Genomic DNA, 19,148 nt, shown 5'->3' with positions numbered 1-19,148 from the left:
TAAATGCACTGAGTTGCCGCCATGTGATTGGCTGCTTAGAAATTAAGTGTTAACGAGCAGTTGGACAGGTGTACCTAAAAATGTGGCCGGTGAGTGTATGTTATGTTTTAGGCCTATTGGCAGACATCCATTTAAAATGTAGCCTTTGCCATATAAAGACATGTCCTCCATGTCCACTGAAGTTTCTCAGCGTGCTCTCTAGTAACATTTGAGTGCTCCAGGTAGATTTGAATAAAAAATTTACAAGGCTACTTTTACTTTTATACTTTAAGTAAATTTCCAAGCCTGTACTTTGTTACTTTTACTTGAGTAAAGAAGTTTAATCAGTACTTCCACTTTTACCGGAGTATTTTTTAACACAAGTATCTGTACTTCTACTTAAGTACGGAAAGTGAGTACTTTTGCCATCTCTGTCTACGTGGTTATCATAAACTACCATTGCTTGCGAGTTTTCTGGTATAAAACAAACGAACAAACAAACAAACAATCTACTAACAGTGTGACTGATTTACTTCAAGTAATACTGTACAGTGATCTTATTCATACATTAATAAACACACACACACACACACACACACACACACAAAACTCAAAACATGCGTTGAAGTCTTACTAAACACATATTCAACATTTTCTACATGCTTATACACTACCTTTGCTAGCAAGAAAAAGTAAAATGCCTTCATACGAAGGTGCAATGTTGTAGTGAGGATGGAAGAAGGAAGATGGTTATCAGATGATGCATCAGAAACTCAAATTGCCTCTGGTTTTGAGTAATTACAAGATTGTACTGGTTACATTTCTACATTATGTGTAAGCTGTGTGTGAATATAATGCTGATGCCATACAGTGGGGTGGGGTTGATAGAGGCTGGGGACAGATTTGATAGGCATGGACAATAATTGTTTTTATTATAGAATTTTCAGGCCACACTAGATATCTCAAGATGAGGGTCTCATAAAATCAAATCTTTATGGCCAATTTTCCAGACTAATATGGAAATAGTCTAAACAGCCAAACCAAAACGGCCACAGAGAAACAAAGATGTTAAACTGTCAGTAACTTTTAACTTAAACTTTGTTGTCCTAAAGGGGAAATTATTTTTTGCAACGAGTTAAACACGGAACACACACTTTAAAATAAGAGTTATAACTAAATACATTTAAAATCATAATAGTCTGGACAACACACACCAGCCACCTGTGGAGGAAGACACAGAGCAAGCTGTACTTCCTGGGGAGACTGCGGTCTTTTAACATCTGCAGCAAACTGCTGTGGATGTTTTACCAGTCTGTGGTCACCAGTGTCCACTTCTACACTGTGGTGTGCTGGGGGGGGCGGCATATCCAAGAAGGACACCTCCAGGCTGGATAAACTGATCAGGCGGGCCGGCTCTGTGGTCGGCGTTAAGATGGACTCACTGGTGTCGGTAGCAGAGAGGAGGACACTGGATAAACTGCTGGACATTACTAACGATACCACCCCCCCCCCACCCCACACCTGCACACCATCATCAGCACCCAGAGTAGCTTGTTCAGTGGAAGGCTGCTCCCTTCCAAGTGTCGGACCAGCAGACTCAAGGACTCCTAGTCCCTCATGCCATCAGACTGGACAACTCCTCACTCGGGGGAGGAGGAAATAGGGAAGAGAGGACAATACATACATACATACATACATACATACATACATACATACATACATACATACATACATACATACATACATACACACACACACACATACATACAGACAGACAGACAGACAGACAGACAGACAGACAGACAGACATACATACATACATACATACACACACACACACATACATACAGACAGACAGACAGACAGACAGACAGACAGACAGACAGACAGACAGACAGACAGACAGACAGACAGACATACATACATACATACATACATACATACATACATACATACGGACATACATACATACGGACATACATACATACATACAGACATACATACATACATACAGACATACATACATACATACAGACATACATACATACATACAGACATACATACATACATACAGACAAACAGACAGACAGACAGACAGACAGACATACATACATGCATACATACACACCTGGACTTACATTAATACCTGGTCACTTTAACACTTGACTCAAAACTGACACTTTGGACTGCTAATTTATGGTATGCTAATTTATTATTATTATTATTATTACTGTTGTTATTGTTATCTTTATACTGTTTTCTATACTGTATTCTTGTGGATGCTGGAAATTTCAATTTCCTTGCTGGAGTTATCCCAAAATGATTAATAAAGAGAGGTCTTAGTCTAAGTCTAGACTAAGCACACACACTGTGCAACATTTAATGTTTATATTTACATTCTGCTGTGGAATATTAATTATATTACTGTTAGTCTCAGATTTAAAAGTAAAAACATTTTTTTTTTTAATTATTTGTTTCCCTTTTACCTTTTCCTTTTTTAATGGCGTGCATTTTATGGATACAGAAAAGTTCAGAATGTACCCTTCTGTTTCGTTACCACAATTGACATTAAGCAATACACATTCCACAATGTCAGCTCTGTACAGAATGACATCGATGGTCTCAGTCTTGTTATGAATACATGCTGTAGGAATACTAGGAATGTTTACCGACGATTTTGGCTGAGATTAATGGAGGAAAACAAACAGAGGAGGTTCTGCTAGATTCCTCAAACATCATGTGTCTAAAAGGTGTGCAACAACAAAAACATAAAAACAATCTATTATATGAATGTATTTGGCCTATTCAGTAGTTACAAAGGAATTCCTGGTTTAAATGAAGACATATTAATTTGAGGAGGGGGGTCTTTTAACGTAAGTGTGTATGTTATGCTTTCCCTTCACATTGAAGAATGGTGCCGGTATGATCTCGGGGAGAAAAGAAACTGGAAATATGTAAATTGAACTATTTGAAACATTGTTGCATCATAAATTGGTATATAGACTTAATAATTTACTTTACTTTAAGAGTTGCTGTGTGTGTGTGTGTGTGTGTGTGAGAGAGAGAAAGAGAGAGTTAGTGTGAGAGTGAAATAATGTATGCTGTTGCCTTTTTAAATGTACCTTTGCTCAGGGCACATTTAAAGGGTGAGTTTAGTATTTCTCAAACCTCTGTATTCAGAAATGCAGATAATTTTAACTGCAGGTTTGGATTTATATGTCTATCCAGACACTCTGAATAATCCACCAACCAAACTTTGAACATTTCAGTTCTTTGAACATTCCAGTTTTACTGGCGAATGATTGAATGATATTGAAAGTCTCTGATGAGGCAGATGATTACATACCAAATCTCTCTTGATTACTCTCCCCCAACTGGAACAGTGTGTTCATGAAGAATTTTTCTGTGGAACCAAGAGGAGAAAAATGCAAACAATGTTTCAACCTGTCATGAGAAGTGATCCACCTACCCACCCACTTGATTAACCAGCATAGCAGCATCCAGGCAAATCACTTCAGATTTAAAAGGGGGGGTGGAATCTGAAATGACACGGGGCGGGGGCTCAGGCTGACGTGACTTTACCCGCCGGCCTGTGTGAGACAGAGACCCAGAAGAAGCTCGACACCACGCTGCACTGACAACGCTGACACAGCTGACCTGAACAGGTAAGAACCCAATGTGGTACAAGAATGGACTTCCCACTAGTTCTTATTTCATGTTGGCTCTGCAGTGTGAGGGCTCATTGCAGAGTCAGAATTGTTTTAATTGACTATGCATAATAGATGTGATCTGGTTATTTGGTGCTTGCACATCTCCCGCGAGATTCATTATACATGAGATTGAAGGACTACTTGCAGGTCAAAATGTCAAGATGGGCTGCCCAGATAGCTCAGTTGGTAGATCAGGCGCCCATACATAGAGGTTTACTCCTCGATGCAGGGGGCCAGGGTTCAACTCCGACCTGCGGCCCTTTGCTGCATGTTATTGCCCCCCTTTCATGTCTTCATTTGTCCTGTCAAATAAAGACTTAAAATGCCCCAAAAATGATCTTAAAAAATGTTAAGAGGAGCTCAAAGTGAATACAGACAAGATGCAGTGGGATAGAACATGACACTGTAAACACAGGGAGGGTAGAGATCCTGAGTAAAAGAGTGGATAGCAAATATGGCCACTATTATGAAAGAACACTATTACACATCTCTGTCAGGATGATATTGTTTACTTCAGGAAGACATTTTTTCCAACAGGTTTTGTTTTAACAAAAGCACTGACAAAAGCATAAAAAATGTTAACTTAATATACAATTTCAGTGTGGGCTTCAAATTCTGATCCAACACAAGTTGTTCAGAGTTCTAGTAATGTGACAAATGTAAATATAACGTCAGCTTTCCACTTTGACAAATTCAGTAAGACAAGTTGTGTAGAGATGCTGGGTCACTGATCAGGTGTAAGGTGAGTGGGGAGAATATGGACAGAAAAATCCAGTTGGGAAGCAAATGCAGTGAATCCTGTATCATTTGCATGGAAACCTATAAAACCTGTTATGAATTCTAACATTTTCATCTTTACTTTCATCAGGTTGAAAATTTGGGAAAATATCAGTATCATGTCAAATGGTAAGTCCCACTTGAATCCAATTTTTCATCCTTTTTTAAAGGTTAAAAATGGTATGCAAGCATTCTTGGAAGCCAACACTGACAGAAAGGGCGCGTGTGCGTTTGTGTTATAGATGCCAACAGGCACAAGGTGTTTTACACCACCAGAGTGAGAACTACGCTGAAGAATGATGGCTGTTGGATCAAGAACGCACAAGAGGAAACAGAAGAGCAATGCAAAGCAAGGTATTCTCAGCGATTGAGATGCAACAAAAACAAAAACTTATTGTTACAAATTGGAATCTAACGCTATCTTGCCATCCTGCATTTTGCTGATGTGCTATTCTCGTTATGCTACACACGAGCTTTTGAGAAAAAGTACGCATAATGCAAATTCACAACTTCTTCTGTCTTGCAGAAGTGACCATGCTGTGGAGCTCAGACCCGCTCCAGTCAGACCGAATTCATACGTCCTGTCTACAACCAAGAAATTTGAGTAAGTATCAGACAGGTATCACTGCTTTTACTGAACAAGATAACAATAATTAAACCAGTAAAACAATTTGTGTTCTGATTCAACTTGATCTATCAATCAATCAATCAATATAAAGGCAATATCATGGTTCGGCCAACACATATCACAATTTTTATGATATATACACTAGATGTACATAAATCAATTTACATTGATTTCAAATGCTTTGTAATAGTGGACGATTTTCAACACAAGCGCTTCTGTGGCAGTGCTTCTGAATGCTGCGTTTCCCACATCTGATTTGATTACATTTATTTTGAACATGTTAAAAAATAAAAATTTAAGATAAATAAGCAAGAAAACCAACCACACACATCACTGGTAAACGATCTGTTGACATCATATTTAAAGCTATAGTGAGTAGAGTCGGTCGCCCCCAAAAGGAATTCCAAATAATGGAAAAAATACTGTCAACGCGATGCTTCAGTGATAGCACACCACCATACACTGTTAATATTAACAGAGATATAAATGGACAAAGCATCCGGTTCAGCGAAGAGCTGCAAATGCTGCAGTGCCTTTCACCTGCATTCTATCTGAATTCCAGCAGGGGGCGCACGTGCAGTTGCAAAAGGAGGTCGGTTTGTAGAAGTCTATGAGAAAGAGAAGACCCACTTCTCACTTGATTTATTACCTCAATAAACATTTCCATACTGAGTTTATGGTTGCAATCTAATTTTCATGCAGAATGATGTTAATTCTTTGAATTATGATCTCCCTGATTTTAAAATTAACGATAAAGCAGGGGGTGTTTCAACCTGTCTTCTATGAAATATAACTACAAGACAAAGATGTATTTAAAACATAGCGAGGCTATATCTTCCCTCGAATTATGTAGGCTAGCTTTCTTGCCAGTAAAAGTGTGAAAAATGCAGTAAAGCAAAACAATTTAACTTATATTTAAATATTAAACCCCTGCAACATCAGAAAAGATTATAAAATGAACAATGTGATGGCAGTTCTGATGGTCAAACTGAAATTCCCCTTTGAATCTGATGCATCAGTGAATACAAAAAGTAGAAAGGCTTCAGGCACAAATCACCCTCAGTGATGTTAACATATCTTCACATTAACTCGGCCCTTACAGTGCACTGCAGGCGGTTTGTTCTGTAGCTGGTTCATGATCATCGATCTGAACACAATTCTTGAGTATTTCCTCTCTGCTTCCTAATGAAAATTACACATTTATAAATCCCCATTTTCAGCTGTACTATTTTACCAGCCATTCGTTTTTAGTGATCATGTGTTAAATAATAGTCTCATTGTTTTACGGAGCACAAAAAGTCACGATTTCCTGTAATATAGTATTTAATAATCATACTTTGTTTGGACTGAAGAGATGTCCTGAAAAATTCATTTACAAAGTAATCCTAATACATTGCCTGCCTGTGTATTTTTGTCAGCTGTACCTATTACACACACAGACACACACACAGACACACACACACACTTACTTTAGTAAATTACTAAGCCTATGGACACATTTGTGATGCAAAAACATTCAGATTTTCATTTTTTTCTGCATTATTTTGTGAATTAAATACATAATATATTTGGACACTTATGTTAAAATACCCCCCTCCCAATATTAAAAAAACAGACTCAACTTTACTTAATAGTTCTTTGTTCTTTCAGACAATATGAATTCCGTTTGTAAGTACAGAATAGGCCAAGTACATTCAGAATACTCAAAGGGATAATTTGATTCACAACTGAATTAGCAGTATCAAAGACATGTTATCCTTTTCCTTCTGTCAGTAATAAAACACGTTGTTACCAGACCTCAACATCTAACTACATTTTCACATTGTACTTTTTAATTTAATTTAATTATGGAGAGTTTCAAACAAGAGAACGCTTGACAATGTGGCTTAGTTTAATATCATACGTTTAAACACAATAAAAGTATATTTGTTCTCATGCTTGAATATGTTAGCTGAATACACATTGAATTATTAAACCGCTTGTTTGATCAGTCCAGAACAATTAACAAGCTAGCTCACAGATTAGCCTCCAGCTTACGCCACTAAAATAGAAATCAAGCATAACTCTGTCTCTGTTCATACTGCTTAGTGTCAGTTTGCTTAGCTAGCTGGCCATCAATCACAAAACAAAATGACAGAGATTGAGTTCATTTGTTGTACAGTAGTAGTTCTCAGTGTTTTTGGCTTGTGATCCCCTGAGATGAAGAAACATCTATTTTCAACCCTCTGTCACAGGTTATGGCCATAAGGTGGACAGGATTTGGGAGCAGTTCAACCAAACCTGTCTCTGCTTGTTTTATCATTTGAAGGATTTTAAGGGCCCTTAAAGTGTCCAATATTTTTACAAAAAAAAATCAATAATTAGAGACGTCTTAGAGAAAATAAAACTTTAAAATAAAAATGATGTATATGAAAACAAGTATTTTTTTCTTTAGTCCATTATAAAGCCTTTGGCCACAATCTTGACATGTAATTGATATCAACAACCCTTTCTTCTGACGAGCTGACAAACGCAGTACTCTGCAAGGAGGCTGGAGGAGGCGGGGAACAATACTCAAGCTGGGGTGTATTTCAACTGACAGAACTAGCCAAGTTTTATGTAAAGGTAATGATGGCTGACTGATAGTCTTGAGCAGTTATGAGTTAGGAGGAGGGTCCAGCAGCCATGACGTCTCCTACAGTGTGCACCCCCTGTGCTGATGTGGACAAGGAGGGACCAGCTGCAGGGCCCATGCTGTGTAATGGCATTAAATGACCATCGTTGATGGCAAAGTGGTTTAGCGGGTAGATGCCACATTTCCTAAAGCCTTCCTTCACAATCCTGACACCCTCCTCCTCCTTCACCAACTGATACGTCTCTTTAAACACCCCTGAGAACTCCTTCTTGCTGACTGCATAGTGAGTATCAGTGGCAAAACCATCACCTAAGAGTGCTGCAAAATGCTGCTTTAGGAGTACAAAGAGACCCGCGTCGAGTGGCTGCAGGATGTGAGCGCAATGAGGTGGAAGGCACAGAAGGATCACATCCTCCTTACGAGCTGCTTCCACCACCTCAAGGTGTATGGGAGACTTGTGGCCGTCAAAAATCAGCAGCAGAGGACGCTCCTTGGGTGTGTGTAGGAGGAAGTGTTTGAGGAACCATTTCTTGAAAAGGTCAGAGTTGACACAGCCAGAGTCTGACCATCCATAGAGGGCATTGGGAGGCCCTTGAGTCTTGTAACATACTCCCCCTGGGTAGGCCTTTGAGTAGATAATAAATGGGGGAATGTCCTCTCCAGTTGCGCTAAAGCAAGCCAGGATGGAGATGTGGTCCCTCAAGCCTGGCGTTGGCTTGCAACCCAGACTGGCAGATTTGGGGAGAATAACCCTCTTCCTGCCCAGATGAAAGCCCACCTCGTTGCAGTTAAGGATTTGAAGAGGCTTGTCTTGGAGCCCATGAGCTTCCACGACAGCGCTGAGTAAATGAAAAAAATGATCCACTGCTTCCTTCCTCACACTAACCGTCCTCCCACGGACAACATTGTCTGCTGGCTGAATGGTTATATTCTTTTCTTGCCTTTTTCTAAAATTGAGCCACCAGGTCTGGCCTAGTTTAGAAAATGCCACCCTCCGATGTTGCCGTTTATAAATGGACGAGGCAAAGGACACCAGCTGTTGTTTGGTCAGTGGGAATCCATGCTTCGACATGTATAAAGAGAACTCCACCAACAGCTCCTCGTCTGCAGATGTTATAAGCTGAGCTGGCCCGCTGCGACTCCCTGGTGTCACCCGTCCACTAACCCTGTCCCCAAGTGAAGACTTAGGGACTCCAAACTCTTTGGCAGCCCGTCTCACTGTACACCTTCCCGACTTCACCTCGACCAGAGCACGTTCCATGGCCTCCTCTGTCCATTTCTTCTTCTTCTTTCTCCCAATTTTGTCAAGATGATTTCTCGATGGCATTTTCTCTAAGACAGCACAGGAAAGGCAGGAATGAATAACACATTAAACAAATATGATATACATAAACTAACCTAGTTATGCAAATGTATCACAAATGTGTCATAATCAAATCACAAACTTAAATATAAAAAATAATATGTTTCACATCACTTAATTTAAATAAACCTTAGCTAATCTGTTTGAACACTTCTCAACGTTAGTCCAGGCATAGCCTGTTTGTATTTCTGGTCTAGACTTGGTCGTGGTCTTATTTTATTAACAGTTTTACATCGTAGACACGGTCTAAAACGGTGTATATACTCTTTAAAAGCCCCAAAAAAACGTCAACTCTAGGAGAGTAGCTAGCGTTAAGTGGCGAAACAACAGCTCTGACATAATGACGTTTGCCTCGAGTGTGGTTGAAACTTCACGTCTGGGAACGTTAACGTTACTCTCCTCGTTCTTTCTCTCACAACCAAAGCTCCGTTTGTGTGTAGGGAAACCTGTTAAAATACCAACTGACTTACTAGTCTTGAAATTTAGCTAGTGGTGTGTGGTAGACAGAAGATGACTCGTCCTGTGGTGGTGGTTGTTTTGAGTGACGTCGCTTGAACCGTAAAGTTATTGTTTGTAACCGCTAGCTAGCGATCTGGTTTAACTAGCTAACTAGCTACAGTGGTGTGAAGCCCGGTGGTTTTCGAGACAAGTTTTAGCTTAAAAATATAAACCAAGTGACTGTGTCTGTTGTCGAAATTTGACGCTACATGTCTGTCGGTTTCAGAAAGTTTAAATGAGCCGGTTATGTTTTAACTGAACCACGTTTCCATGCTTAGCATGAAACAGCTAACTTTAGCATCACAAACCTGCGGAAAAAACGAAAGTCAAATGACGGTGTCTTCAAAATAAAAGTATAAAAATTCCTGTTACAAAAATAAGTGTCCAACTTTAGAGATATTCAGATAAAATCAATAAATTGCATTACAATGCTTATATGACGTAAAACTATAGTTATAAAATAAATAACAAAACAAGGCTAAGGGTTTCTCTTCAATATCATTCAATATCACTCCAACATGATTGAATTCCTTCTTGGTTGGTTTTGGATATTTTTAGTGTAATACCATTTACCTTTTTTTATATAGAGCATTTGTCATTAAATAATTAGTTCACTTTCCTCGACAGATTAACATACATCTTTATCTATTGCCATATCTGAGGACAGCACCATGTCCTCAGATTGAATAATTAGTTCCAGTCGCTTAATGGATGAAAAGGTTCACATGGTTAATTCTTTTATTGTGTGCAGGTGGGTCATTACCTTAAAATCTTTCAAGAGTTAGCTACATCCTAATCAAGATGTTTAGCTACTGCAAGCATAATTGACCCAATCCATTTGTGCGTGTCTTTTGTTTATTATGACAAAGTCATTAGATGAGATACACAAACTGGGACTAAATTGACTCAAGCAGGTAACTGGATGCCATTCCTTGTTAAAGAAATCATCTTCCCACCCTCACTTCAGTGCAACATGTTTGGTGATATTTAAATCGTTAATAAGACATTTACGGCTCTGTTTGTCAGCTTTGCTTCATCAATCAATGTAGCTTGCCCCTTCTTTTTTTAGCACTCATATGCTGGTATCCTATGTATGTGATTTGTTGTATTCGTCTTCCAATGCAGATCAGACTTTTTGTGCAACATTTTTTGTGTAGGTACTTATCTAAAAGAAGAAACTGAGCCATATTCTGGTGATAAGGTTGTATCTGTTGACACTATATTCAGTAAGAAATTATACGTTACCTGACATAAAATTGTACATTTACATTATCCCTTTTAACCATCTTACTATGGATTATTTGACTTCGATAGCAATTTTGAGCTAAAGTAGTTTAAAGCTGATCAAATCTGAATTTCCTAAAAAAAGTTGCTTAGCCTGAGGGATCAACAGAGGAGACCACAGATGATGCAAAGTTCATTCACAAGAGCATCTCTCTACTCACTGTGACTTCTGCTGTGTGTAGGGATTAATATTAATTTCATTATGTTACCTTTTTTATTTTGCATAGTTGGGAATAAGTTTCTCCCTCCGTTACAGGCTCCAAGCACCCAAAGAAGAACTTACCCAAAAGTGTGTGGAACAACCAGAAATATCAGTTGCCAACAAATCTGCAGAAAACAAGGAGGAATATGCCGCTGCAGTTTACCAGTCAAATGTGCAACACAATGACGGGGTTGCTGTGGTTTATGCAGAGGTTCATTTTGCTGAGCAACCAGCTGCCAACACAACTGTAGAAAACAAAGGAGAACATGCTGATGCAACAGTTGGGCGGTCAAACATAGAACACAATGAGGCCAAGGTCTCTGCAGATGTTCATGTGGAAGATCCAGTTGCAGAATCTTTCGCTGCGGCTGGCACAGAGGAGAGTAAAGATACAGCTGAAGTCCCTGCTGTGCTTGCATTCAAACTAAAATCTCAAGAGGATCCTTCAAGCAAAACAGAGCCCGAAAATGCAGTTGTAGAAACAGCTGTTCAACCTGCAGGGGGCAGTTATGAGAAAAGTTCTTCAGAACAGGCTGCAGATGACAGTGTCGAAGCTGTAGCTGAGGTTGTGGCACAGTCATCATCTGAAAAAAGTGAAGTGGCTAATGCAACACCAAGAAAAGAGGCTGCTCTCCCAGACGGTGTTAAAGCTGTAGCTGAGGTCGTGGTCAAGTCATCGCCTAAAACAAGTGACGTGGTGAATGCAACACCAGGAAAAGAGGCTGCTCTCCCAGACGGTGTTAAAGCTGTCTATGCAGAGGTTCATTTTGCTGAGCAACCAGCTGCCAACACAACTGCAGAAAACAAAGGAGAACATGCTGATGCAACAGTTGGGCGGTCAAACATAGAACACAATGAGGCCAAGGTCTCTGCAGATGCTCATGTGGAAGATCCAGTTGCAGAATCTTTCGCTGCGGCTGGCACAGAGGAGAGTAAAGATACAGCTGAAGTCCCTGCTGTGCTTGCATTCAAACTAAAATCTCAAGAGGATCCTTCAAGCAAAACAGAGCCCGAAAATGCAGTTGTAGAAACAGCTGTTCAACCAGCAGGGGGCAGTTATGAGAAAAGTTCTTCAGAACAGGCTGCAGATGACAGTGTTGAAGCTGTAGCTGAGGTTGTGGCACAGTCATTATCTGAAAAAAGTGAAGTGGCTAATGCAACACCAAGGAAAGAGGCTGCTCTCCCAGACGGTGTTAAAGCTGTAGCTGAGGTCGTGGTAAAGTCATCGCCTAAAACAAGTGACGTGGTGAATGCAACACCAGGAAAAGAGGCTGCTCTCCCAGACGGTGTTAAAGCTGTAGCTGAGGTCGTGGTCAAGTCATCGCCTGAAAAAAGTGACGTAGTAAATGCAACATCAGGAGAAGAGGCTATTCTCAAAGGCAATGTGGAACCAGTCCCTGACTTGGTGGCGGGTACTGTGCCTGAATCGCCTACTCAACCTGCAGCTGAAACTGCAGTTAAGTCTCTAGAGAGTAAAGTTGTGTCAGCAGCCGAAGCTGAAGAGGTAGTTGAGTTTGAAGTTGCGCCTGTTGTCAACACTGTTGTCGAGCAAAGTGTTAAGCCAACACCTGAGAGACCAGCAGATGATGTGGTGGAGTTGAACATCGAGAATGCTGTTGAACCCGTCACAGCTGTTCAGGATAAGTTCTCTCACACACCCGTTGAACTGTCCGAAGCATTAGATGCTGAGCCACTGACAACTGAAACTTCTCCTAAACCTCTAAAAGATTCAAAACAATCCCACACTGAGGAAACCAAGCCGAACCAACGCTCTGAGCATACCAACACGTGAGTAAACCCTTATAACAAGGAACCACCTCACATTTATTCTCTTTTTCATATATTTGTTTATACTTGAGCGATAAAATGCATCTTATTGTTTGCTGATGTCCATTTTCTTGTAGATCTGAAATATTTAAAAGGTCCAAGGAGAAGGAACAACCCCCTCAAAAACAGAATGTCACCAGGTTATGTCTCAAAGTTTATAATTTCAAACATTATGTAAGTTATACAAAGTAACTTAAACATACTGTTATGGTATAGATGCAAAGTTTGTACAGAAAAGTTAACAACGACAAACACTTTCTCTCTGCTGCAGGAAAACCAATATTTGTTCATTTTGTGACAAAAGAATTGATGGAAATGTCAAGCTCCTTCTCAGTGAACCTGAGGTGATCTGCCACCCTGACTGCCTAAAGGTTTGTTCTGTCATTTAGGAAACATAATGCACACACCATCTATTTGTGGTTAAATATACTGTATATTGTAAGACATAATGTTAATATTGAGTATATTTGTGCAGTGTGGTGTGTGTGCTAAGGTCCTGGGAGATCTGCTGACCACCATGTTCTTGCATGGGCAAGAGGTCCAATGTGGTGCCTGCTTTGCAAAAACTCTCAAGTCTGAAGCTTAACTGGCACAAATATGTCCCCGGAGACACTTAAAGCTAGTTGGGACTGAGGACGTCACCCCTTTTTTTTTTTTACTAGTGAATGTTTCTTTTAGGACATAGTCAGGGTTACAAATTATATAATGAAAAGGTTTGTCAGCATGTTATTTCTGGTAGTAATTGCCAAAGATGCTTATATGAAATACAGTTTTTATTGTGACACATATGGTTGAATAAAATCACAAATTGCTACCTCAGATTTAATTGGTTTAATCATCCTTTATTAAAAATGAGCACACACACAACACAACCCAGCTCAGTAAGTAGCAGGGCTACACGTCAAACATGAGTCACCTGGCTGCATGTAATGGAAGCATTAACACCTCAGTAACATAGAACAGCTTATTTTAAGCAGTAATCCCAAAACATTCAAAGAAATGAATACATGTTTTGTTTCCCTCCTACACAGTGGCATTTAAACAAAATGCATTATGAATGAAAGCAAAGTACATGTAGTGTAAGTGAAAGCACAAAGGGAGATGGTAGGATACACCTAATCCATGCAGAGAACTTACATTGTTACATTCAGCCTCCCTTGCTTTAGTTCACACAATGATACTACACAAGATGGTGAAAGTGAGGCAGCAGCAAAATCATATTCAGAACCAAAATATGCATCAGTAAACACTGAATAGAGTGCAGGCAGTTATGATTTGCGAGGCGAGCTGTCATTGCTCTTAATTATTCATGAAATGTTGTGCATCACAATCTGACAACAGCATCAGCACCAATGAAGCTTCACAAAAAGAAAAAAAAAAGAGAGATACAACCTGCTAGAAGAAAAGGAACAACAGCTAAGAGAATCATCTGAGAGAAGGATTTGTTGAGGAGGCCGGAGCTTGCTGCTGGGTGTGAATCTAGGTCTAAAGAAATACTATAGCAGGTGATCCAGGTTGGCTTTTTCTCAGAGGATGAATGGAAGTCTAGTGTTGACTGTCCGTCTCATAGCCAGAGGATGGGGGTCGACTGGGTGCACTTAGCGGACCCCTTTCCTGCCCAGGAACCGCAAGACTGCGTAGTTGTAGGTGGTGGCAGCTAGATACAAAAACTGCAAAGGAAAAAATGTAGACGGAGTAGGGAAAAAATTGATTTTAATTTGAACAAAATATGTGGTGTGATAATTATAAATAGCATTGGCGCTCTACAAGTGTTTAGAATGTGTTTTAATTTGCCCAAATTACAAAACAAAATGCATCATTCAATTTTGATTCTTATCTAGGCATGCAGGTAGTTTGAAGTTGCTTGAGAAATCAATATCTGATATTTCTTCTGCAAGCCCGATACAAACATGGCGCCTGTTTTGTCACTATGTATTGGGGGGTGGGGGCAGCAATACTCCAAGAGGCAAAACCTTATTAAATAAAACCCAAACTACCTGCATGCATGGATAAATACAGCTAAATGTATTTTTTGTAATTTGGGTAAACGGACCCTTCATATAGGATGGCGTTCGTCATGTTGCACAGTAGCTGAATGTCCCCTATAGGTTTTACTGCACTCTTGGAAAGAGAGGGGTGAGGGGTATTCTGACAGTTGCAATCTGGAACCTCACAGCTAGATGCCTCTAAATCCAACACACTGCATGAGATATTGAATATGACTAGAAAGCATGCAAATTGCCAAAGTAATTACTCACCAGTGCTAAGAGAGTGATGGCGGCACCAGCAAATGCAGCTATGTACAAGTCATAGGTGACGTAGAACTGTAAGACAAACACAGGTTAGTTTAGTCTATATTTAGAGAACTGAACCTATCCCTAGTATGTTTGTGTAATTTAATTAGCCTTTATAAAACTGTCTGCTTAAACACCCAATCATTAATGATATAGAGTAGATTTTACATTGATTCTGCAAAATGATTTTAACATGAGGTTGATGATGCTGATATGAAATTCGGAAGTGTGTGAAAGGAAATATTGGATTCAGCTACTCACTTCGCTGGTTTTGCAAATAGATGCCAAGGTCAATCCACAAGCCTTGCCTGGGATTGCATTCCAAGGAAGCAGACCTTAAATGAAGACATGACTTAAATAGTCTATCTCTTACCATTGCTGAATTATGATTAGTTATGACACATTTTAGTCACTGCTTGCATACAGCATATCAGTGGTGAAGAAGTTAAGATAAAGGCCCAGTTATCTTTAATATTTTATAACTAATTCAACAAGCAGTTTTGCATCCACCCACCAATGACTAATTCATAGCTTTCACGGTTACATGCATTAGGTGGGCATGCGGTCAATCATTATAAGAACAACGCACCATACTGTCTGGCGTCCATGCAAATCCAGCCGTGCTGATTAATGCTGGGGGTTGTTTCAGCCAGGATGTTGATGTTGTGGCAGGTCTGCTCCATGTTAAACAAGAAGAAGACTGGGATAGCACTGAAGGCAAATACCGCCAGCCAGATGAAAGCCAAGATGTACGTCACTATGATAAACTGTTGAAATAAAAAGTACAGAACATCAGGTCACAGAGATGTGGATTAGGTAGGCCTGGTTTCAGTGTGATAAGTGTGATGCCGTTAAATCAGCTGTCACCCATAATTCATGATTCTGTTTAGAAATGGTGGAAATAAAGAACATTTCATTGAGCTTAGAAGCTTAAACAAACCAGTATTCAGGATCTTAACAATGAACCCCACCCCCCCATCCCTCCTTCCTGTTCTTACCGTCAGGCTGAGGCAACGGCCACATTGGGTGCTCCTGAATTCACCAAAGGTCTGCTTTACAGCGCTTGTGGTGTAGAAACCCTCAGCCAGCAGCAGGATACCAAAGAGGAAGAAAAATGATGCCAGGCCGTAGATCACATACTGGAAGTATTTGATACTAGGATAGTCATAGGGAGGAGTCAGGTCAAACAGTAAAATGAAACAATTCTCAAGAGGTCAAAAGTCACAATTCAGAGAATTAATTAAAGGTTCACTCACAAGGAGGCCATGACAACAAAGTCTTGAACATTGCGGGCGAAGTAAGTCTCGACGAGGACTTCGGTCTGGGACAGCGCTTCATGTCCACAGCCACAAAATAATGCCATGCCAGCATAGCACAGCAGGGTGGCCACCAGGGATGGGTAGGGCACTGCCCCAATGCACCGGATACAGCAATCATAGCAACCTGAGGGGGCATAATACATCAGCACACAGGCGGCACACACCGCACATATAACCACACAACACATCTATGCCACGGTGGGGAACTCTTTTACCCTGTTGGTAGAGCTATGAAAAAGGCCTTGCTTTGTGTGCAAATCCATGAGCATACACCAAAACCCCACCAACAGGTAAGAAAGCAACAGAAAAAAAAATTAGTGACAATCAAGAGTTCAAGTAGCAGATCCCAATAAAGCGTCCACACAAAAGCAGTCACCACTGACTTCACAATATTGTGCACTTCTTCCAGTGTAAGCTGTGCTGTTGAAGCGGGTAGCAAATATCCACAGTGTTAATACATGCATTGGCAGAAATGGGATAGAGGAAAGCACCTAAGGCTTTGCAAAGCCAAGGCTGCCTGACCGGAAACATTTGCTGCTTCTGATCCTGTACTCCACAACAAGAGAGATCCCAGTCCCAACCAGTGATGTACAGTGCTGCCTACAAGCTATTGCCACGGTAAAATAAGTCCCTGCGTTGACTTCATCTGTACGTGGCAGTTTCTTTGCTGGTGCCAACACCTCACAGCTCAGCCCCTACTAACTCTGGTCCTGCCCTCTTTGTCCAGCGGTCACAGGCGTCACCAGGAGAGTGAAAGATGGTGGAGAGAGTGGTGAAACCCTGGCTTCAGTGGCCTGAAGAAAGAGCTTCTCTTTGTGGCTGCAGATACAATATCCATTGTCTTTGCCATGATCAGGGAGGAACAAAGGGCAGCGATGTCAAACAAACAAAGACCATAGTGCCACATTACACACACACACAGTGGTGGCAGAGGGGTGACCAGGACCGTCTCTACACCACTACTCAGGCCATCCTCCCTCCACAGCTGGCTGAGACTGGTACCATGGCACTGAGTGTCAATGCCGGCGGGGGTAGGGTTCAAATGTTCAAGAGTGGGTAGAAGCATAATGAACGAGAGGGGCTATTTGAATATCTTCCCAACAACAACAACAACTCCACTCAAAAGTGTTGTTTTGTTGCTACACACTTTGAAATCCTTGGGTGCATCTAAACTATCTCAGTGCAATATAACACTCATAATTTAAGGTTATGGTTACTTTATTGTCTCCCATGGAAGATAATTGTCTTGGATTTAAGTAAATTGTTGCATCAAAACCAAGCATTGGAATAACACACATTAAATAAGAACACACATGCAAACATTAACCTGAGATAATAAAAACAGGTAGCCTCCCTCATGCCAATTTCACAAATGATTGGATTTTAGTTGGAGGGAACAGAAGCTGTGAGTTCAACAAACTGCTACTAAAGTATAAATAGTAACAGCAGGAAGACGGGTAGAGTCCCAAAATGATGACGCCCACGCTTCAGCTGTGCCTTGCTGCAACAGTGGTTGGTTGCAGTGATAAAGTGATACAGGTCAACACAGCCGCGCTTTAAATTCAGTGTAAAAGGCATCAACGCGTTGACCCTAGTTGACAGATATTCAATCAAGACTCAAAAGCTGCTAGAAGAAATGTGTGAAAGCACACAAGTTGTTTGGAACTGAGAAAAAAAATGGTTAGGAGAGGTTGTTTGGGTCCACAGCTCTCATTGTAATTTGCTAATTTATACCAGTGACACATGTGGGAGTATCTGACCTCTTTCACATGAGTGACCTGGCATGGCCTTGGCATGATGAGAGCCAATGCCCATCTCTGTCAGCCACTCTGATTCCAGTCTTGTGTACGGTGAAAAGGGGTTAGACGAGGTAACGAGTTCTTTCTCTATTGCAAAGCAATTAATCCTGGCTGAGCCCTTGTGCTGTTACCTTTTCAGTCTTCTGAAATCATCATTAAACTATATAATATATTATTAACAAGGGTGAATCAGTGATAAATCAATGATCCATCTGTGGATATCAAAATACATTACTTTTGATAAATGCCCCCCAGTGCACGAGGGCAACATGATGTCTGAGGACAAAAAGGATATATTAAAGGCAACATTAGTAAGTTATTGAAATCCACATTTTCAAATCACATTAATAATAGATGATAGGAGTTAATAAAGATTGCGTGCACTCACCCATGTCCAGAAAGAAGTGCAGGGGTTATTGAAGTTTTGCTGGGTGGCTTTGTGACTGTGATATGAGGATATGAGAAGTTATTCACCGCCACTCCTATATGGATCTGACTCGCGCTTTTGTCTCATCAACAATAGATAGACCACATCTCCCAGTCACATCTTAAAGTCACAAAGTCCCATTTCAGCTGCCAGTCATTATTTATGGAGCCACTGGTTCAGAACTTGGGACAGAGAGTGGGTTACACAATCTAATGCTTAAACTTTTAGAAAACCCAGAGGGAAGACTCTTGTATCGTTATCCTGTATAAGCCCTGTATAAACGATTCCTTCAATAAATATACTCGAAAAAAAAAACACATTCTAACATGAATAATTTTCTCTTGGTATTTGGTGACATTTACTGTATTTGAGTACTGTATTGAATATTTGAGCTTTTTAAATCCTTAGATTACTCTAAAATATGTGG

The 19,148-nt window shown here is 40.3% G+C and overlaps 3 protein-coding genes across 5 annotated transcripts; 1 reads left to right on the top strand and 2 right to left on the bottom strand.

Annotated features, from left to right (window-relative positions):
• The first annotated feature begins 4,538 nt into the window (after nt 1-4,538).
• On the top strand, nt 4,539-13,581 carry si:dkey-125i10.3 (zinc finger protein 185). 2 transcript variants are annotated; one of them, XM_034889957.1, is made up of 8 exons: nt 4,539-4,595; nt 4,709-4,820; nt 4,993-5,070; nt 11,110-11,776; nt 12,326-12,843; nt 12,960-13,022; nt 13,154-13,253; nt 13,358-13,581. In XM_034889957.1, exons 1-8 carry the CDS (start codon nt 4,586-4,588, stop codon nt 13,466-13,468), a joined length of 1,659 nt encoding a protein of 552 aa, XP_034745848.1. In that variant the 5' UTR covers nt 4,539-4,585; the 3' UTR covers nt 13,469-13,581. The 2 variants fall into 2 exon arrangements, with proteins under 2 accessions (XP_034745848.1, XP_034745847.1); XM_034889956.1 differs by having other exon boundaries at nt 12,230-12,843.
• LOC117955443 (tigger transposable element-derived protein 6-like) lies at nt 7,025-10,045 on the bottom strand. Its single transcript, XM_034889958.1, has 2 exons — nt 9,446-10,045; nt 7,025-9,040 (listed from the first exon to the last, which is right to left on the bottom strand). Exon 2 carries the CDS (start codon nt 9,033-9,035, stop codon nt 7,737-7,739), a length of 1,299 nt encoding a protein of 432 aa, XP_034745849.1. The 5' UTR covers nt 9,036-9,040; nt 9,446-10,045; the 3' UTR covers nt 7,025-7,736.
• Nucleotides 13,582-13,698: 117 nt separating the features above from the next.
• On the bottom strand, nt 13,699-18,925 carry plp1b (proteolipid protein 1b). Of its 2 annotated transcripts, none has more exons than XM_034889961.1 (7): nt 18,683-18,925; nt 16,433-16,619; nt 16,175-16,331; nt 15,766-15,943; nt 15,438-15,511; nt 15,141-15,206; nt 13,699-14,552 (listed from the first exon to the last, which is right to left on the bottom strand). In XM_034889961.1, the coding sequence occupies exons 1-7, from the start codon at nt 18,684-18,686 to the stop codon at nt 14,481-14,483; spliced, it is 738 nt and encodes a 245-aa protein (XP_034745852.1). In that variant the 5' UTR covers nt 18,687-18,925; the 3' UTR covers nt 13,699-14,480. The 2 variants fall into 2 exon arrangements, with proteins under 2 accessions (XP_034745852.1, XP_034745851.1); XM_034889960.1 differs by lacking the exon at nt 18,683-18,925 and adding an exon at nt 16,987-17,599.
• Nucleotides 18,926-19,148: the final 223 nt, after the last annotated feature.

Source organism: Etheostoma cragini, chromosome 13, assembly GCF_013103735.1.
Source record: "Etheostoma cragini isolate CJK2018 chromosome 13, CSU_Ecrag_1.0, whole genome shotgun sequence".
NCBI classification, from domain to species: Eukaryota; Metazoa; Chordata; class Actinopteri; order Perciformes; family Percidae; genus Etheostoma; species Etheostoma cragini.
Note: the sequence above shows the minus strand (reverse complement) of the source record. Positions and strands in the feature narration are given on the sequence as shown.